This window comes from Jaculus jaculus, chromosome 14, assembly GCF_020740685.1.
Source record: "Jaculus jaculus isolate mJacJac1 chromosome 14, mJacJac1.mat.Y.cur, whole genome shotgun sequence".
Classification (NCBI taxonomy): Eukaryota; Metazoa; Chordata; class Mammalia; order Rodentia; family Dipodidae; genus Jaculus; species Jaculus jaculus.
This window is the reverse complement of record NC_059115.1, coordinates 4431495-4446451: the sequence shown is the minus strand read 5'-3', so window position 1 is coordinate 4446451 and position 14957 is coordinate 4431495. Positions and strand designations below refer to the sequence as shown.

Below are 14957 nucleotides of genomic sequence, written 5' to 3'. Positions count from 1 at the left end.
GGGGCGGGCGCGGGTAGGGGGCGGGGCTCCGGTAGGGCCAGGACCCTCCCAGCGGCCGGGGGTTCCGGGGGCCCTGAAACAGGGGCCTCCGGGACGTCTACTTCTGGGCAGGGATCATGTCGTCGATGGACTGGCCCTTTTCCAGTTTCTTCTCCATCTCCACCATGAGTTTCACCCCATCCACCACCAGCTGCACCTGCTCCACCTCGGACGAGCCCAGCCGATCGGCGTTGGAGATGTCAAATACCGAGCCCACCGCGGCGGTGTCCACGCCACCTGAGAGGGAGCAGAGGCCAGGGCCGTGAGCGAGACACGCGGGGAGGGATGCTGTGTCTCCCGCTGCCACACCCGCATGCACTGGGTTGTGCGTGTGTATAATTTATTTTATATTTAAAAATTTTTATATTTAAAAAATCCCCAAACTAATATATATATATCCCCAAACTAATATATATATATATATATATATATTTATTTATATTTATATTTATTTATATTATATATTATATTAGTTTGGGGATATATATATATATGTGTGTATATATATATATATATATATATTAGTTTGGGGGATTTTTTGAGATAGGGTCTCACTCTGCTCCAGGCTGCCCTGGAATTCACTGGATTATCTCGAATTCATGACGATCTTCCTACCTCTGCCTCCCGAGAGCTGGGATTAAAGGCGTGCGGCCACCACGCCCGGCTAATTTATTTATTTATTTGTGTGTGAGAGAGAGGCAGAGAAAGAGAGAGAAACAGAGAAAGAATGGGCGCGCCAGGGCCTCCAGCCAGAGCAAACGAACTCCAGATGCATGTGCCACCTTGGGCATCTGGCTAACGCGGGTCCTGGGGAATCAAACCTAGGTCCTTTGGCCTTGCAGGCAAGCGCCTTAACCGCTGAGCCATCTCTCCGGCCCGCGGGTGTTATTAACGTGCTTGAGAGCCATGTGCCTGGCTTTAGACACCCGCATGGAACTGTACAGCACAATGCTTTTGTCGCGGGGAGTGGGGGGGAGTTGTCCAATCCTGGCCACACCTCACTGACAGATGACTTAATACTGAGCCGCGCCCTCCCACCTCTTGCAAGGGCACCGATGGGCACGCAAAATGCATAGCAGAAGCCAGGCACGGTGGCTCACCCGGATCGTCCTAGCACTCGGGAGGTGGAGATAGGTGGATCACACGAGTTCGAGACCAGCCTGGGACTACAGAGTGAATTCAATGTCAACCTGGCCTAGAGTGAGACCCTGGCTCAAAAAAAAAAAAAAAAAAAAAATGTAGCTGGGTGTGGTGGCGCAGGCCTTTAGTTCCAGCACTCAGAAGGCAGAGGTAGGATCACCGTGAGTTCGAAGCCACCCTGAGATTACATAGTGAATTCTAGGTAAACTTGGGCTAGAGCAAGACCCTACCTCGAAACAACAACTTAGAGGCTTAGAGGTTAAGGCGTTTGCCTGCAAAGCCAAAGGACTCCGATTCAATTCCTCAGGACCCACGTTAGCCAGATGCACACGGAGGCGCATGTGTATGGAGTTCGTTTGCAGTAGTTGGTGTCCCTAGCGCGCCCATTCTCTCCCTTTGTCTCTCTCTCTCTCTCTCTCTTTTTCTAGCTCTTAAATAAATAAATAAAAATATTTTTAGGGGCTGGAGAGATGGCTTAGCGGTTAAGGCATTTGCCTGTGAAGCCAAACAACCCAGGTTCGATTCGCCAGGACACACGTAAACCAGATACACAAAGTGGCGCATGCATCTGGAGTTCGTTTGCAGTGGTTACAGGCCCTGGTGCGCCCATTCTCTCTGTGTGTGTCTCTCTTCTCTCTCGCTCTCTCTCCTTGCACACAATAAATTAACTAATTAAAATAAAAATAAATAAATAAATGTAAGCCAGGCGTCGTGGCGCACGCCTTTAACCCCAGCACCCAGGAAGCAGAGGTAGGAGGGTCGCTGTGAGTTTGAGGCCACCCTGAGACAACTACTGGGTAAATTCCAGGTCAGCCTGGAGCAGAGTGAGACCCTACCTTGAACAACAACAACAAAAAAAAAAAAGAAAAACAAAAAGAAATAAATGCACACACACACACATACGTGTACACATGCGTGCACACACAGGGGCGCACACACACACTTCACATAGCCTGGAGCCCAGCACTGGCTCGGGGCGCAGAGGGCGTGAAGGCCCACCTGTGCCGCGCTTCTGCAGACGCAGGCGGGTGAGGATCTCCTCGAATTTGGCGTGCTTGCTCAGGTGGGCCAGCTTGACGTGCACGCCTCCGCGCAGCCCGGTGCCCAGGTTGGAGGGGCAGGTGAGCACATAGCCCAGGTGCTCGTTCCACATGAAGGGGTGCCCAGCTTTCTTAAAGATCTCCTCGATCTGAGGCGGGGTTGAGAACACCAGGGGTCAGTTTCAGCCACACGCCTGCCCTCCACAGGGACCGGGGTGTGGGGGACAGGTGGGGGGCCCAGGGGGTTGGGTGACGGGTCTGGAGGACAGGGGGGGAGGAGGTGATGTGACAACCAGCCGCGGCAATGATCGAGGTGGCGCTGGAGGACACGGGTTAGGCGGCGGTGTTTGGGAGGAGTGGGGGGTGGCTGGAAAGTAGAGATGGGGGGCTCGGTGTGGGGAAGGGGCGTGGCTTGCTGAAGTGGGTGTGGCGTTCTGGGTGGGCAGGCAGGCGCCCACCTTCTGCAGTCCCACGCAGAAGCGGCGGAAAACCTCCTTCATGTTGCCCCCCTTCTCCATGGAGATGACGCGGAGGTGGTCCTCCTCGTTCACCCACACCAGGAAGCTTTTGTTGTCATTGTGCCTAGGGCGGGACAACAGGAGGTCAAGGAGTCGTCCTGCAGAAGCCCGGTCCCCCAGAAATCCCATTCCACCTAGATGAGAAGTGGGGGTGCTGAAGGGGTTAAAGTCAGTGACACCAGCTTGCTCAAGGCAGAGGTAGGAAGATCACTGAGTTCAAGGCCACCCTGAGATTACATAGTGAATTCCAGGTCAGCCTGAGCTAGAGCGAGACTCTACCTCAGGGGAAAAAAAAAAATCAGGGCTGAAGATATGGCTTAGTAGTTAAGGTGTTTGCTTGCAAAGCCAAAGGACCCAGGTTCGATTCCCCAGGAACCACGTTCGCCAGGTGCACACAAGGGGGCGCAGGCGTCTGGAGTTCGTTTGCAGTGGCTGGAGGCCCTGGCGCGCCTGTTCTCTCTCTCTTTCAAATAAATAAATAAAAATAAAGTTCAAAGAGGGGCTCACCAGATCCCACGGGCGTCGGGCCAGTCGCGAGCCATGCCCGAGGCCAGCAGCAGCGGGGACACGGGCTTGTCGAACAGGAAGTGGTCGTCGATGAGCTGCTGCTGCTCCTGCTCCGTCATGCTCTTCAGAGGGTAGTACTTGCCCTTGAACTCTCCCGTCAGGCTGTTGAGGGCTGCGGGGCACACAGGGTGGCACAGTCAGCAGCCTGCCTCTCTCCATCTCCAAGGCCAGAGCCCCCTAAACGCCTCGCCTAAGTCCAAATGCATGACCTGTCCCCAAACCCCAGCCCTGGCTGCCCGCCTTCCCATCTGATTCACTAGAAAAGGACAGTGTGTGGGACCCACACCTGTCTTTATTTATTATTTTTGTTTGTTTGTTATTTTTGTTTATTTATTTGAGAGAGACAGAGAGGGACAGAAAGAGGCAGATAGGGAGAGGGAGAGAGAATGGGTGCACCAGGGTCTCCAGCCACTGCAAACGAACTCCAGACGCGTGCGCCCCCTTGTGCATCTGGCTAACGTGGGTCCTGGGGAACCGAGCCTCGAAGCGGGGTCTTTAGGCTTCGCAGGCAAGCACTTAACCAGTAAGCCATTTCTCCAGCCCTGTTTGTTTGTTTTTTGACGTGGAATTCACTATGTAGTTTCAGGGTGGCTTCAAACTCATGGCGATCCTCCTGCCTCTGCCACCTGAGTGCTGGGATGAAAGGCGTGAGCCACCACGCCCGGCTCAAAATGAACAAAGAAAGAGAGAGAAAGGTCTGATGAGCTGCTTCCCTGGCAAGGCAGGACTAGGCGTGTGGCATGGGGTGGTGTGGTGCGTGAGCTGTGTGTGTTTGCATGTGTTCATGTGTGGTGTGCGTGTGTGGTGGCTGGGTTTATATGTGGAACAGGCATCATTGGGTTTTAAAAAATGTTTAAGCAGGGCGTGGTGGCGCATGCCTTTCATCCCAGCACTCAGGAGGCAGAGGTAGGACGATCACCTTGAGTTCGAGGTCACCCTGAGACTATATAGTTTATTCTAGGTCAGCCTGGGGTACAGTGAAACTCTTACCTCAAAAAAACAAAAACAAGTAAAGAAAAACAAAAACAACAACAGCAAAAAAAAAAAAAAAAAAGACATTTGTGGTCATTACCATGTATTGTTTGTTAACTCACAACAATCCTCCTGCCTCAAACCTAGTGCTGGGATCACAGATGAGCTCCACCACACAGAGATCTTGATCTGACTCAGCTGCCTGGAATTTTGGAACTGTTTGCTCATCTGTTGGCTTCCGTTTCCCTCACCCCTACCGCCCCCACTGGGGTACCAGAGGTATCCCCATGGCCAGAGCACCTAGAAATGTCTGCTGAAAGCCTAGCATGGTGGCCCACACATTTAACCCCAGCACCAGGGAGGCAGAGGTAGGAGGATCCTCCGTCAGTTCAAGGCCAGCTTGAGGCTACATAATGAATTCCACGTTAGTCTGGGCTAGAGTGAGTCCCTACCTTGAAATACCAAAATAATAATAGTAATGATGATGATAAAAGAATGATAGGTAATAGATAGCTAGACATAGAGGCCCTCTGGCAGGTGGCTGTGAAACTTCCCAGAGTGTGGTCAGAGTATGCCACCCCAGGCCCTCCAACATTAGGTACTGGCTCTTGGGCTGCACAGGGCTGGGCGTTTGAAGCAGGGGGTCAGGAGGTTGAGGACCTGCCCAGAGAAGCTCACCTTCCACGGACAGCTTCTCCACGGCGCGGCGCTCCCCGCGGGAGCAGTGCGGGGGCAGCGTGTAGCCCTTGATGCTGCGGCCAGTGCGCACGCGGCTGCTCAGCACGTAGTTAGGGTCCAGGTCGTCTCCACCCTGGGGAGCGCAAGGATCAGCAAACAGCTCCTGGAGCCCACCCGGCAAGCCCAAGGCCCCCTGCAGAGCGCACCCAGTCTCCCCCCTAGATTCTCCCGCTCCCACCGCTGCCTCCTCCCAGAGTTCTCCCTGAGTTCTTTTTATTTATTTATTTATTTATTTATTTATTTATTTGAGAGCGACAGACACACAGAGAAAGACAGATAGAGGGAGAGAGAGAGGGAATGGGCCCTCCAGGGCTTCCAGCCTCTGCAAACGAACTCCAGACGCGTGCGCCCCCTTGTGCATCTGGCTAACGTGGGACCTGGGGAACCGAGCCTCGAACCGGGGTCCTTAGGCTTCACAGGCAAGCGCTTAACCGCTAAGCCATCTCTCCAGCCCTCCCTGAGTTCTTTTGTTATTTTCCAGAGAAACACAGAGAGAGAGTGAGCGAGCATCAGGGCCTCCAGCCACTGCAAACGAACTCCAGACGCATGCGCCCCCTTGTGCATCTGGCTAACGTGGGTCCTGGGGAATCGAACCTGGGTCCTTTGGCTTTGCAGGCAAACGCCTTACCTGCTAAGCCATCCCTCCAGCCCTTCTTTTTCTTTCTTCTCTCTTTCTTTTTAATTTTTTTTTTTTTTCAGGTAGGGTCTCCCTGTAGCACAGGCTGACCTGGAATTCACTATGTAGTCTCAGGGTGGCCTCGAACTCACTGTGGATCCTCCTCCCAAGTCCTGTGATTAAAGGCGTGCGCTGCCACCACACCTGGCCCTTTCTGAGTTTTTCCTCAATGGCTCTCTGCTCTCCGCTGTGCCCTGCCCTCGGTGACACCCATGCCCACCTTTCCTCGCCACCAAGCTGGGCAGGGGGCCACTGACCTTGAGGTTCTCGTGGTTGAGGTCTGTCTTGTGCTTGTCGGTGGGTTTGTAACCCCCATGGCGGTCCTGGATGATGGGGTCGAAGAGCTCCTTGAAGACATCGTAGGACTCCTCGTCCCCTGCCACGCAGCCCACAGTCATGATGAAGGGGTGACCTGGGGGGGCGGGGAGGGGTGTCAGGCTGAGATCTGAAGAGCTGCTTCCCTGGCAAGGCAGGACTAGGCGTGTGTTGCATGGAGTGGTGTGTGTGACGCTGTGTGTGTTTGCATGTGTTCATGTGTGGTGCGCGTGTGTGGTGGCTGGGTCTATATGTGGAACAGGCATCATTGGGTTTTAAAAAAATGTTTAAGCAGGGTGTGGTGGTGCAGGCCTTTAATTCCAGCACTAGGGAGACAGAGGTAGGAGGATCACCGTGAGTTCGATGTCACCCTGAGACTGCAGAGTGAATTCCAGATCAGCCTAGGCTAGAGCGAGACACTACCCCCCCCCAAAAAAAATGTTTATATGATTTATTTATTTATTTGAGAGAGAAGCAGGCAGAGAGAGAGAGAGAGAAAGAATGGGTGTGCCAGGGCCTCCAGCCACTGCAACCAAATTCCAGACGCACCTTTTGCATCTAGCTTCTGTGGGTACTCGGGAATCGAACCTGGATCTTTTAGGCTTCACAAGCAATCACCTTAACCACTAAGCCAGTGGGGTTTTATTCAAGACTTCAAGGTCAGAGCCAGAAGTCATGGTTTGTAGCAGTGAGGCTGGAGGCGGGGGAGGTCAAGGAGAAAGGGGATGGACCAAGGAGAGGGAAAAAAAAGAAAAAGTTAATGCCTTGGAGTCTCCAAATCATGGCATCTCAGCCCAAAATGTTTAGAAAATCAGGCAAGGAGCCAGGCATGGTGGTGCCTTTAATCCCAGCACTTGGGATTAGGTAGATGTAGGTAGATCGTCATGAGTTCGAGGCCAGCCTGAGAGTAAGTACATAGTGAATTCCAAGTCAGCCTGGCCTAGAGTGAGACCCAACCTCGAAAACGTGAATAATAAAATAATAATAATAAAGAAGATCAGGCAAGGATGGGCTTCCAGAGATGATCAATGCTGAAAGATGGACGTGTGGTCCAGCAGTATACCATTTGCCTGGGTAGGTGTGCACCCCAGGTGTGGGGTGCATGTCTGCGATCCCAGCACTGAGGAGGAGCCAGACACGCAAAACTGCCCTAGTTTATTTTCCCAGCTGGGGAAGCACAGGCCTGGCCCACCTCCTCCTCTCACAGGAGTTGTCCCAACCTCGATGCTAACAGCATCCCTAGCATCTTGGGTATGCCCACACTGTGCCAGGTCCTACTGCAAACCCTGTCTACAGAGGAGGAAACTGAGGCTCAGAGAGTCACTGACATCCTCAGATGACCTCACGTAGGAACGCTGCGTGTCCCTGACTTGGTACCCCACGTTCCCAACCTCTCCCATCCTTTCTGTATTCACTCACTTGGGTCTTACAACTGCTCCCAGACTGTGGTCCTCACTGTAAGAAAACAAGCAGAGGGCTGGAGAGATAGATGGCTCAGAGGTTAAGGCACTTGCCTGCAAAGCCTAAGGACCCAGGTTCGATTCTCCAGGCCCCACTTAAGCCAGATACATAAGGTGGCCCATGCATCTGGAGTTCGTTTGCAGTGGCTGGAGGCCCTGGAGCACCCATTCTCTCCCTCTCTCTCTCTCTCCCTTGTCTCCAATAAATAAGTAAAAGTTTTATAAAGGCTGGTGGAATGGCTTAGCGGTTAAGGTGTTTGTCTGCAAAGCCAATGGACTCAGGTTTGATTCCCCAGGACCCACTTTAGCCAGATGCATAAGGGGGCACACGCGTCTGGAGTTCGTTTGCAGTGGCTGGAAACCTGGCACACCCATTCTTTCCCTCCCTCTCTCCCTCTCTCTCTCTCTCCCCTCTTCTCTTTCTCTCTGTCAAACAAATAAATAAATAAAATATAAAATATATAAAAAATAAAATAAAATAAAAAACAAGCAGACTGAATCCAGGGGTGGCCCAGGTCTCTAATTCCAGTGATTGGGACTTTTCAGTTTGCAGTTGGAGTTGTTTTCCCATCCTTTGGGGAACTGAACCCAGGAGGACATTGAACGTTCTGTGCATGTGCTCTACCACACTTAGCCGTGCCTCCAGCCCAGGCCCAGATATTTGGGGTGCTAAGGCAGGAGAACAACAAGCTCAAGCCTAGCCTTGGCACTTTAGTGAGGCCCTATATCAAAATGAAAAAGTAAAAGAGAACGGGGCATGGTGGGGCATGCATTTAATCCCAGCACTGAGGAGGCAGAGGTAGGAGGATTGCCATGAGTTCAAGGCCACCATGAGACTGCACAGTGAATTCCAGGTCAGCCTGGGCTAGAGTGAAACACTACCTTGAAAAACAAACAACAATAAAAAGATAAAAGGGGTAAGAGTGTAGTTTAGTGATAGAACACTTCAGTCCAATCCATCAGCCAGTGAGGGGCTGGGGGCGTGGCTCAGAGGTAGAGCACTTGTCTAGAACCCACAGTGAGGGGCTGGGGGCGTGGCTCAGAGGTAGAGCACTTGTCTAGAGTCCACAGTGAGGGGCTGGGGGCGTGGCTCAGAGGTAGAGCACTTGTCTAGGATCCACAGTGAGGGGCTGGGGCGTGGCTCAGAGGTAGAGCACTTGTCTAGAATCCACAGTGAGGGGCTGGGGGCGTGGCTCAGAGGTACAGCACTTGTCTAGATCCACAGTGAGGGGCTGCGGGCGTGGCTCAGAGGTAGAGCACTTGTCTAGATCCACAGTGAGGGGCTGGGGACGTGGCTCAGAGGTAGAGCACTTGTCTAGATCCACAGTGAGGGGCTGGGGGCGTGGCTCAGAGGTAGAGCACTTGTCTAGAATCCACAGTGAGGGGCTGGGGGCGTGGCTCAGAGGTAGAGCACTTGTCTAGAATCCACAGTGAGGGGCTGGGGGCGTGGCTCAGAGGTAGAGCACTTGTCTAGATCCACAGTGAGGGGCTGGGGGCGTGGCTCAGAGGTAGAGCACTTGTCTAGATCCACAGTGAGGGGCTGGGGGCGTGGCTCAGAGGTAGAGCACTTGTCTAGATCCACAGTGAGGGGCTGGGGGCGTGGCTCAGAGGTAGAGCACTTGTCTAGATCCACAGTGAGGGGCTGGGGGCGTGGCTCAGAGGTAGAGCACTTGTCTAGATCCACAGTGAGGGGCTGGGGGCGTGGCTCAGAGGTACAGCACTTGTCTAGATCCACAGTGAGGGGCTGCGGGCGTGGCTCAGAGGTAGAGCACTTGTCTAGATCCACAGTGAGGGGCTGGGGACGTGGCTCAGAGGTAGAGCACTTGTCTAGATCCACAGTGAGGGGCTGGGGGCGTGGCTCAGAGGTAGAGCACTTGTCTAGAATCCACAGTGAGGGGCTGGGGGCGTGGCTCAGAGGTAGAGCACTTGTCTAGAATCCACAGTGAGGGGCTGGGGGCGTGGCTCAGAGGTAGAGCACTTGTCTAGATCCACAGTGAGGGGCTGGGGGCGTGGCTCAGAGGTAGAGCACTTGTCTAGATCCACAGTGAGGGGCTGGGGGCGTGGCTCAGAGGTAGAGCACTTGTCTAGATCCACAGTGAGGGGCTGGGGACGTGGCTCAGAGGTAGAGCACTTGTCTAGGACCCACAGTGAGGGGCTGGGGGCGTGGCTCAGAGGTAGAGCACTTGTCTAGAATCCACAGTGTGGGTCTGGTGTTGACATGCCCTGGGTTTCAGGCCCCACCTCACAGACACACACACACACACACACACACACACACACACACGGGCATGGAAAGGAAATCGCTCCTTGCTGCCCCGTGAAGGCTCACCTGGGTTGTCCACCCCTGTCTGGATGACATCATCGAGGGTGAAGCCGGAGGGTGTCTCCTTGTCTCTCAGCTTCTTGTAGAGGTCAGGGGTCAGCACCTTGGCCATGTGGTTGTTGTGCTTGCTGAGGTCCGGGTATTCCTCCTCAGGCTTGTAGTTGAGCTTGAACTTGTTGTGCGTGTTGCCGAACGGCATGGTGGCGGCCTGGCGGGGGCTGGGTGCAGAGGAGGGGATGGTGAGCTTGGTGTCCAGAAAGAACGGCAAGAGGAGGGAGTGAGGTCAGGGTCAGGCAGGCCGTGGACTTGAAACAAGAAGGGTCCCTTAGGGCCTGGCATGGTGCCACACACCTTTAAGCCCAGCACCTGGGAGACTAAAGTAGGCGGACCTCCATGAAGGGTCCACTGTATGAATGCCAGCTCAGTAAATCCTGTCCTTTGGGGAGCAGAGATGAGAGAGAATTCTTGGGGTTTGCTGGTCGGCCAGAGTAACTGAAAACAGCAGTTCCAGGTTCAGTGAGAGACCAAGGAAAAAGGGGAAGAGTGGGCTGGAGAGATGGCTTAGCGGTTAAGCACTTGCCTCTGAAGCCTAAGAACCCCGGTTCGAGGCTCGGTTCCCCAGGTCCCACGTTAGCCAGATGCACAAGGGGGCGCACGCGTCTGGAGTTCGTTTGCAGAGGCTGGAAGCCCTGGCGCGCCCATTCTCTCTCTCTCCCTCTATCTGTCTTTCTCTCTGTGTCTGTCGCTCTCAACTAAATAAATTAAAAAATGAACAAAAAAAAGGGGAAGAGTGATGGAGGACACGTGCCACTGACCACACATGTGCATCACCATTCACATCACACCACACCACGTGGGCTGCACAGAAAGATAATAAAAGGGGCTGGAGAGAGAGTTCCGTGATTAAGGTGTTTGCCTGCAAAACCTAAAGACTTGAGTTCGGCCGGGCGTGGTGGCTCACGCCTTTAATCCCAGCACTCGGGAGGCAGAGGTAGGAGGATCCCCGTGAGTTCGAGGCCACCCTGAGACTCCATAGTGAATTCCAGGTCAGCCTGGGCTAGAGTGAGACTCTACCTTGAAAAGTAAAAAAAATTAAAATAATTAAAAAAAAAAGACTTGAGTTCGATTCCCCAGTACCCACATAAAGCCAGATGCACAAAAGAAGACGCAGGCATCTGGAGCTTGTTTGCAGTGGCTAGAAGCCCCGGTGTGCCCATTCATGCTCTCTCTCTCCTTGCACATAAATAAATATTTTTAAAAAATACATTAAAAGAAAAGATGCTGGGGGTGGTGACACACACCTTTAATCCCAGCACTTGGCAGGCAGAAGTAGGAGGGTCACCGTGAGTTCAAAGCCACCCTGAGACTACATAGTGAATTCCATGTCAGCCTGGGCTAGAGTGCAACCCTACCTCAAAAAAATATAAATAAATAAATAAAAATAAAAAATAAAATAAAATAAATAAAAATTAAAATTTAACAAAAGACAATAAAAAAGAAATATTGAGCTGGGTATGGTTGCACACACTTTTTATTGCCACACGCAGGAGGCAGAAGTCAGAGGGTTAGTGTGAGTTCAGGAGCAGGACTACAGAGTGAGTTGCAGGTCAGCCTGAGCTAGAGTGAAACCATTTCACAAAAAAATAAAAAATAAAAAGGATTGGAGAGATGTATCAGCAGTTAAGGCACTTAGGTACAAAGTCTAATTTCCCAAGTTCAATGCCTCTGTAGCCACATAAAGCCAGATGCACAGTGTCGCATGCATCTGGAGGTTCCTTTGACACGGCTGGAAACCATCATGCACTTATTTTCTCTCTCTCTCCCTCTCCTATCTTTCTCTGCTTGCAAATAAATAAATAAAAATATTGAAAAAGGGCTGGAGAGATGGCTTAGCGGTTAAGGCACTTGCCTGCAAAACCAGAGGACCCAGGTTCAATTCCCCAGGACCCACATAAGCCAGATGCACAAATGATGCATTCTTTCTGTCTCTCAAATAAGTAAATAAATAAATTTAACTAAAAATAATTTAAATAAAGAATTCCATCTGGAGTGGGGCACGGTGGCATATACCTTTGATCCCAGCACTTGGGAGGCAAAGGTAAGGGGTTGACCTTGAGTTCGAGGCCACCCTGAGACGACAGTGAATTCCAGGTCAGCCTAGGCTACAACAATACCCTACCTTGAAAAGACAAAGAGAGAGAGAGAGAGAGAGGGAATACCAGGTCGGCTAGAGACACGAGAAAGCTCAGTGGTTAAAGACACTTGCTTGCAAAGCCTGGGGGGAGTTCGAATCCCCAGTACCCATGTACATTCAAGGTGGTACATGCATCTGGCATTCATTTCCAATGACAAGAGGTCCTGGTGTGCCCATCCTCTTTTCTCTCTCCCCCCCCCATCTCTCTCCTTTTCTGCTTGCAAATTAAATTAGTTAGAAGAATGCCATCCACTTTTTTTTTTGGTTTTTCAAGGTAGGGTCTCACTGACCTGGAATTCAGGGTGGCCTTGAACTCACAATCCTCCCACCTCTGCCTCCCTAGTGCTGGGATTAAGGGCATGTGCCGCCACGCCCGGCTCACTTTTTTTTTTTTAAACACGGATTTCTCACTGGCCTGGAGCTCACCAAGTAAGCTAGACTGGCTGGCCTCTGAGCCTCGGGGGTCTGTCTGTCTGCTACAGTCCTCCGCTCTACCCACCCTGCTCTCGAAGGCCTCGCTCGATCCTTCTATCTCTGTCAGTTCTGAGATGACAAGAGGGCTCCAACATTTCCAGTTATTTTATTTTTTTTAAGTATGTATTTATTTATTATTTGTCTATGTGTATGGGCACGCCAGGCTCTCTTGCTGCTGCGAATGAGTGCTCATCTGGCTTTACCTAGGTAGCTAGGGAAATGAACCTGGTCAAAAGGCTTTGCAGGCAAGCAGCCTTAACCACTGAGTCATTCCCCTAACCTTTTTTTTTTTCCCTTAACTTTTTATTTTTGGATTTTTTTCAAGGTAGGGTCTTATTCTAGCCCAGGCCGACCTGGAACATACTCTATAGTCCCAGGCTTGCCTTAAACTCACAGTGACCCTCCCCCCTCTGACTGGGTTTAAAGGCATGTACCACCATCCATGGTTGCTAGCCTTTTAAATTTTAATTAATTAATTAATTAATCTATTTAGCTCAGGCTGACCTGGAATTCACTGTGTAGTCTCAGGGTGGCCTTGAATTCACAGTGAATCCTCCTACCTCTGCCTGCGGAGTGCCGGGATTAAAGGCAGACACCACCATACCTGTTTTATTCTATTTATTTATTTTTCTAAAGGCATGCACCACCATGCCTGGCAATCTTTTATTTTTTTAATTTTTGTTTGTTTATTTATTTATTTGAGAGCAACAGACATAGAGAGAAAGAGGCAGAGAAAGAGAGAGAGAGAGAGAATGGGCACATCAGGGCCTCCAGCCACTGCAAATGAACTCCAGACACATGCACCCCCTTGTGCATCTGGCTAACGTGGGTCCTGGGGAATTGAGCCTCAAACCTGGGTCCTTAGGCTTCACAGGCAAGTGCTTAACCGCTAAGCCATCTCTCCAGCCCTGTTTTATTATTTTCTTAACGTGAGTTCTAAGAGTCCAGCTCAGGCCCTTACACTTCAAGACAAGCATCTTACAGACTGAGCCATCTCTTCAGCCTCTTATATTATTACTTTATTCCACTGTGTCAAGAGAGAGAGAGAGAAAGAGAGAGGGAGAGATTCAGCAGAGATGACAAAGGGCATCCATCCCAGGCTCACTGATGAGAGGCAGGCGGGATTGTGGGAAGGAAACAGACACCAACTTGAGCAGAGAGGTGGGGCAGGAGGACAGGGACCTCACCACCTCCCCCCACCCCCAAGCCTTTGAAGCTGTCCTAGGACCTATTTTTAGCCAGGTGCCTCCCTGGCCACCCCCACCCGCCCCACCCCGCCTGGCTGGTCAGTTTGCACCTAGTCAGCATCGGGACGAGTGGCCAGGGTGGCAGGTAAGGACATGCAGCCAGACCCTGGGGCTCAAGGACATCCTGGGCTTCCAGCCCAGACCCCTCCCTGCAGGGGGGTGTCCCCACCCCAAACTCTGCCAGAAACACCCCAGGAGAGACGACACTGAAGTAAGATACCCAAGCAGGGACAGCCTTACAGCCACACACACACACACACACAAACCATAGTCATGGACTCTCCCAAGACGCCACTGATGTCCACCTGCACGATCAGGGAGACGCCCCAAATACTGGGGACTCAGAAGGTCACAGCGACACAGTACAGAGGCACGCCACCATCCACGCAGAGAGCCCCCAGCTCCTGCTTTCCCAGCCCCCCCTCACCACCGACAGGTGACATGCAGAAACCTGCCTCCACGGTGACCACCCGCGAGGCACACAGCTCTAGCCCACCCGCCCCTTGCAAGGGGGGAGGACAGGTGACAGCTGTCAAAGCCCCCTGTCGTCTCCAGGGATTTTGTCCCATGGCCTGCGCTGCAAAAGCCACAAGTCGCAGAGGGATCAGGCGCTCCCACAGGCAAGGGGGCTGGGGGGGGGGGCTGTCGCCTGCTGTCACACCCTTCCCCCACCCCAGTGCTGTACCTGGTTGGGCTTGTGAGTGACTGTCTCTAACCTGGAGGTGACGCTGACCCAGGGGGACAGTTTGCAGCCTCCCGGTTATATAGAGGGGACCCAGGGCTTTGCTATTGACTGGGAGGGGCTGTCCCCAGCGGACAGCTCAGCTCTCACTTCATTGCCCAGGCACAGTGCCCACCCTGGATCGAGGCGTGCCCCCCGTGCCCAGCCCCATGGCCTTGTATGGGCAGCCTCAGGGGCTGGAGCCCGCCTTCCCAGGCTCTCCAAGCTGATTCCCATACCAAGTGCTGAGTCTAGCTGGCAGGAGATGACAGCTGGCCCCCCGCCGGGAACACGGGACAGGGACTTGGGATGGTCCAGGCACGTAGAAACCCTGGCCGCTGGGCCTGCTGTAGCCATCACAGCCCGGAGGCCAGCCGGTACCAGCACCCCTCCTTGCGTCTTACTGCTGGCTGAGATTTTGTTTCCATCTTACACTGCACCTTTCCCTCTTCCTTTCTTTTAATTTTTTTTTTTTTTCTATTTATGAGAGAGAGAGAGAATGGGAGTGCCAGGGCCTCCAGCCACTGCCAAAG

The 14957-nt window shown here is 52.5% G+C and overlaps 1 protein-coding gene across 1 annotated transcript; it reads right to left on the bottom strand.

The window, feature by feature from the left end:
- Positions 1-25: 25 nt before the first annotated feature.
- Ckm (creatine kinase, M-type) lies at positions 26-14445 on the bottom strand. Its single transcript, XM_004670353.2, has 8 exons — positions 14420-14445; positions 9795-10006; positions 5948-6102; positions 4955-5087; positions 3245-3416; positions 2678-2801; positions 2179-2368; positions 26-276 (listed from the first exon to the last, which is right to left on the bottom strand). Exons 2-8 carry the CDS (start codon positions 9985-9987, stop codon positions 98-100), a joined length of 1146 nt encoding a protein of 381 aa, XP_004670410.1. The 5' UTR covers positions 9988-10006; positions 14420-14445; the 3' UTR covers positions 26-97.
- Between the last annotated feature and the right edge of the window lie 512 nt (positions 14446-14957).

Bases quoted from the DNA above. Each gene is read 5' to 3' on its own strand.
- Ckm (XM_004670353.2), bottom strand. From the start codon at position 9,987: ATGCCGTTCGGCAACACGCACAACAAGTTCAAGCTCAACTACAAGCCT. The intron at 6,103-9,794 runs GTGAGCCTTCAC...CCGCCCCCCCAG, and splicing joins GACAGGGGTGGACAACCCAG to GTCACCCCTTCATCATGACT. The intron at 3,417-4,954 runs GTGAGCTTCTCT...TGTGCCCCGCAG, and splicing joins GGAGAAGCTGTCCGTGGAAG to CCCTCAACAGCCTGACGGGA.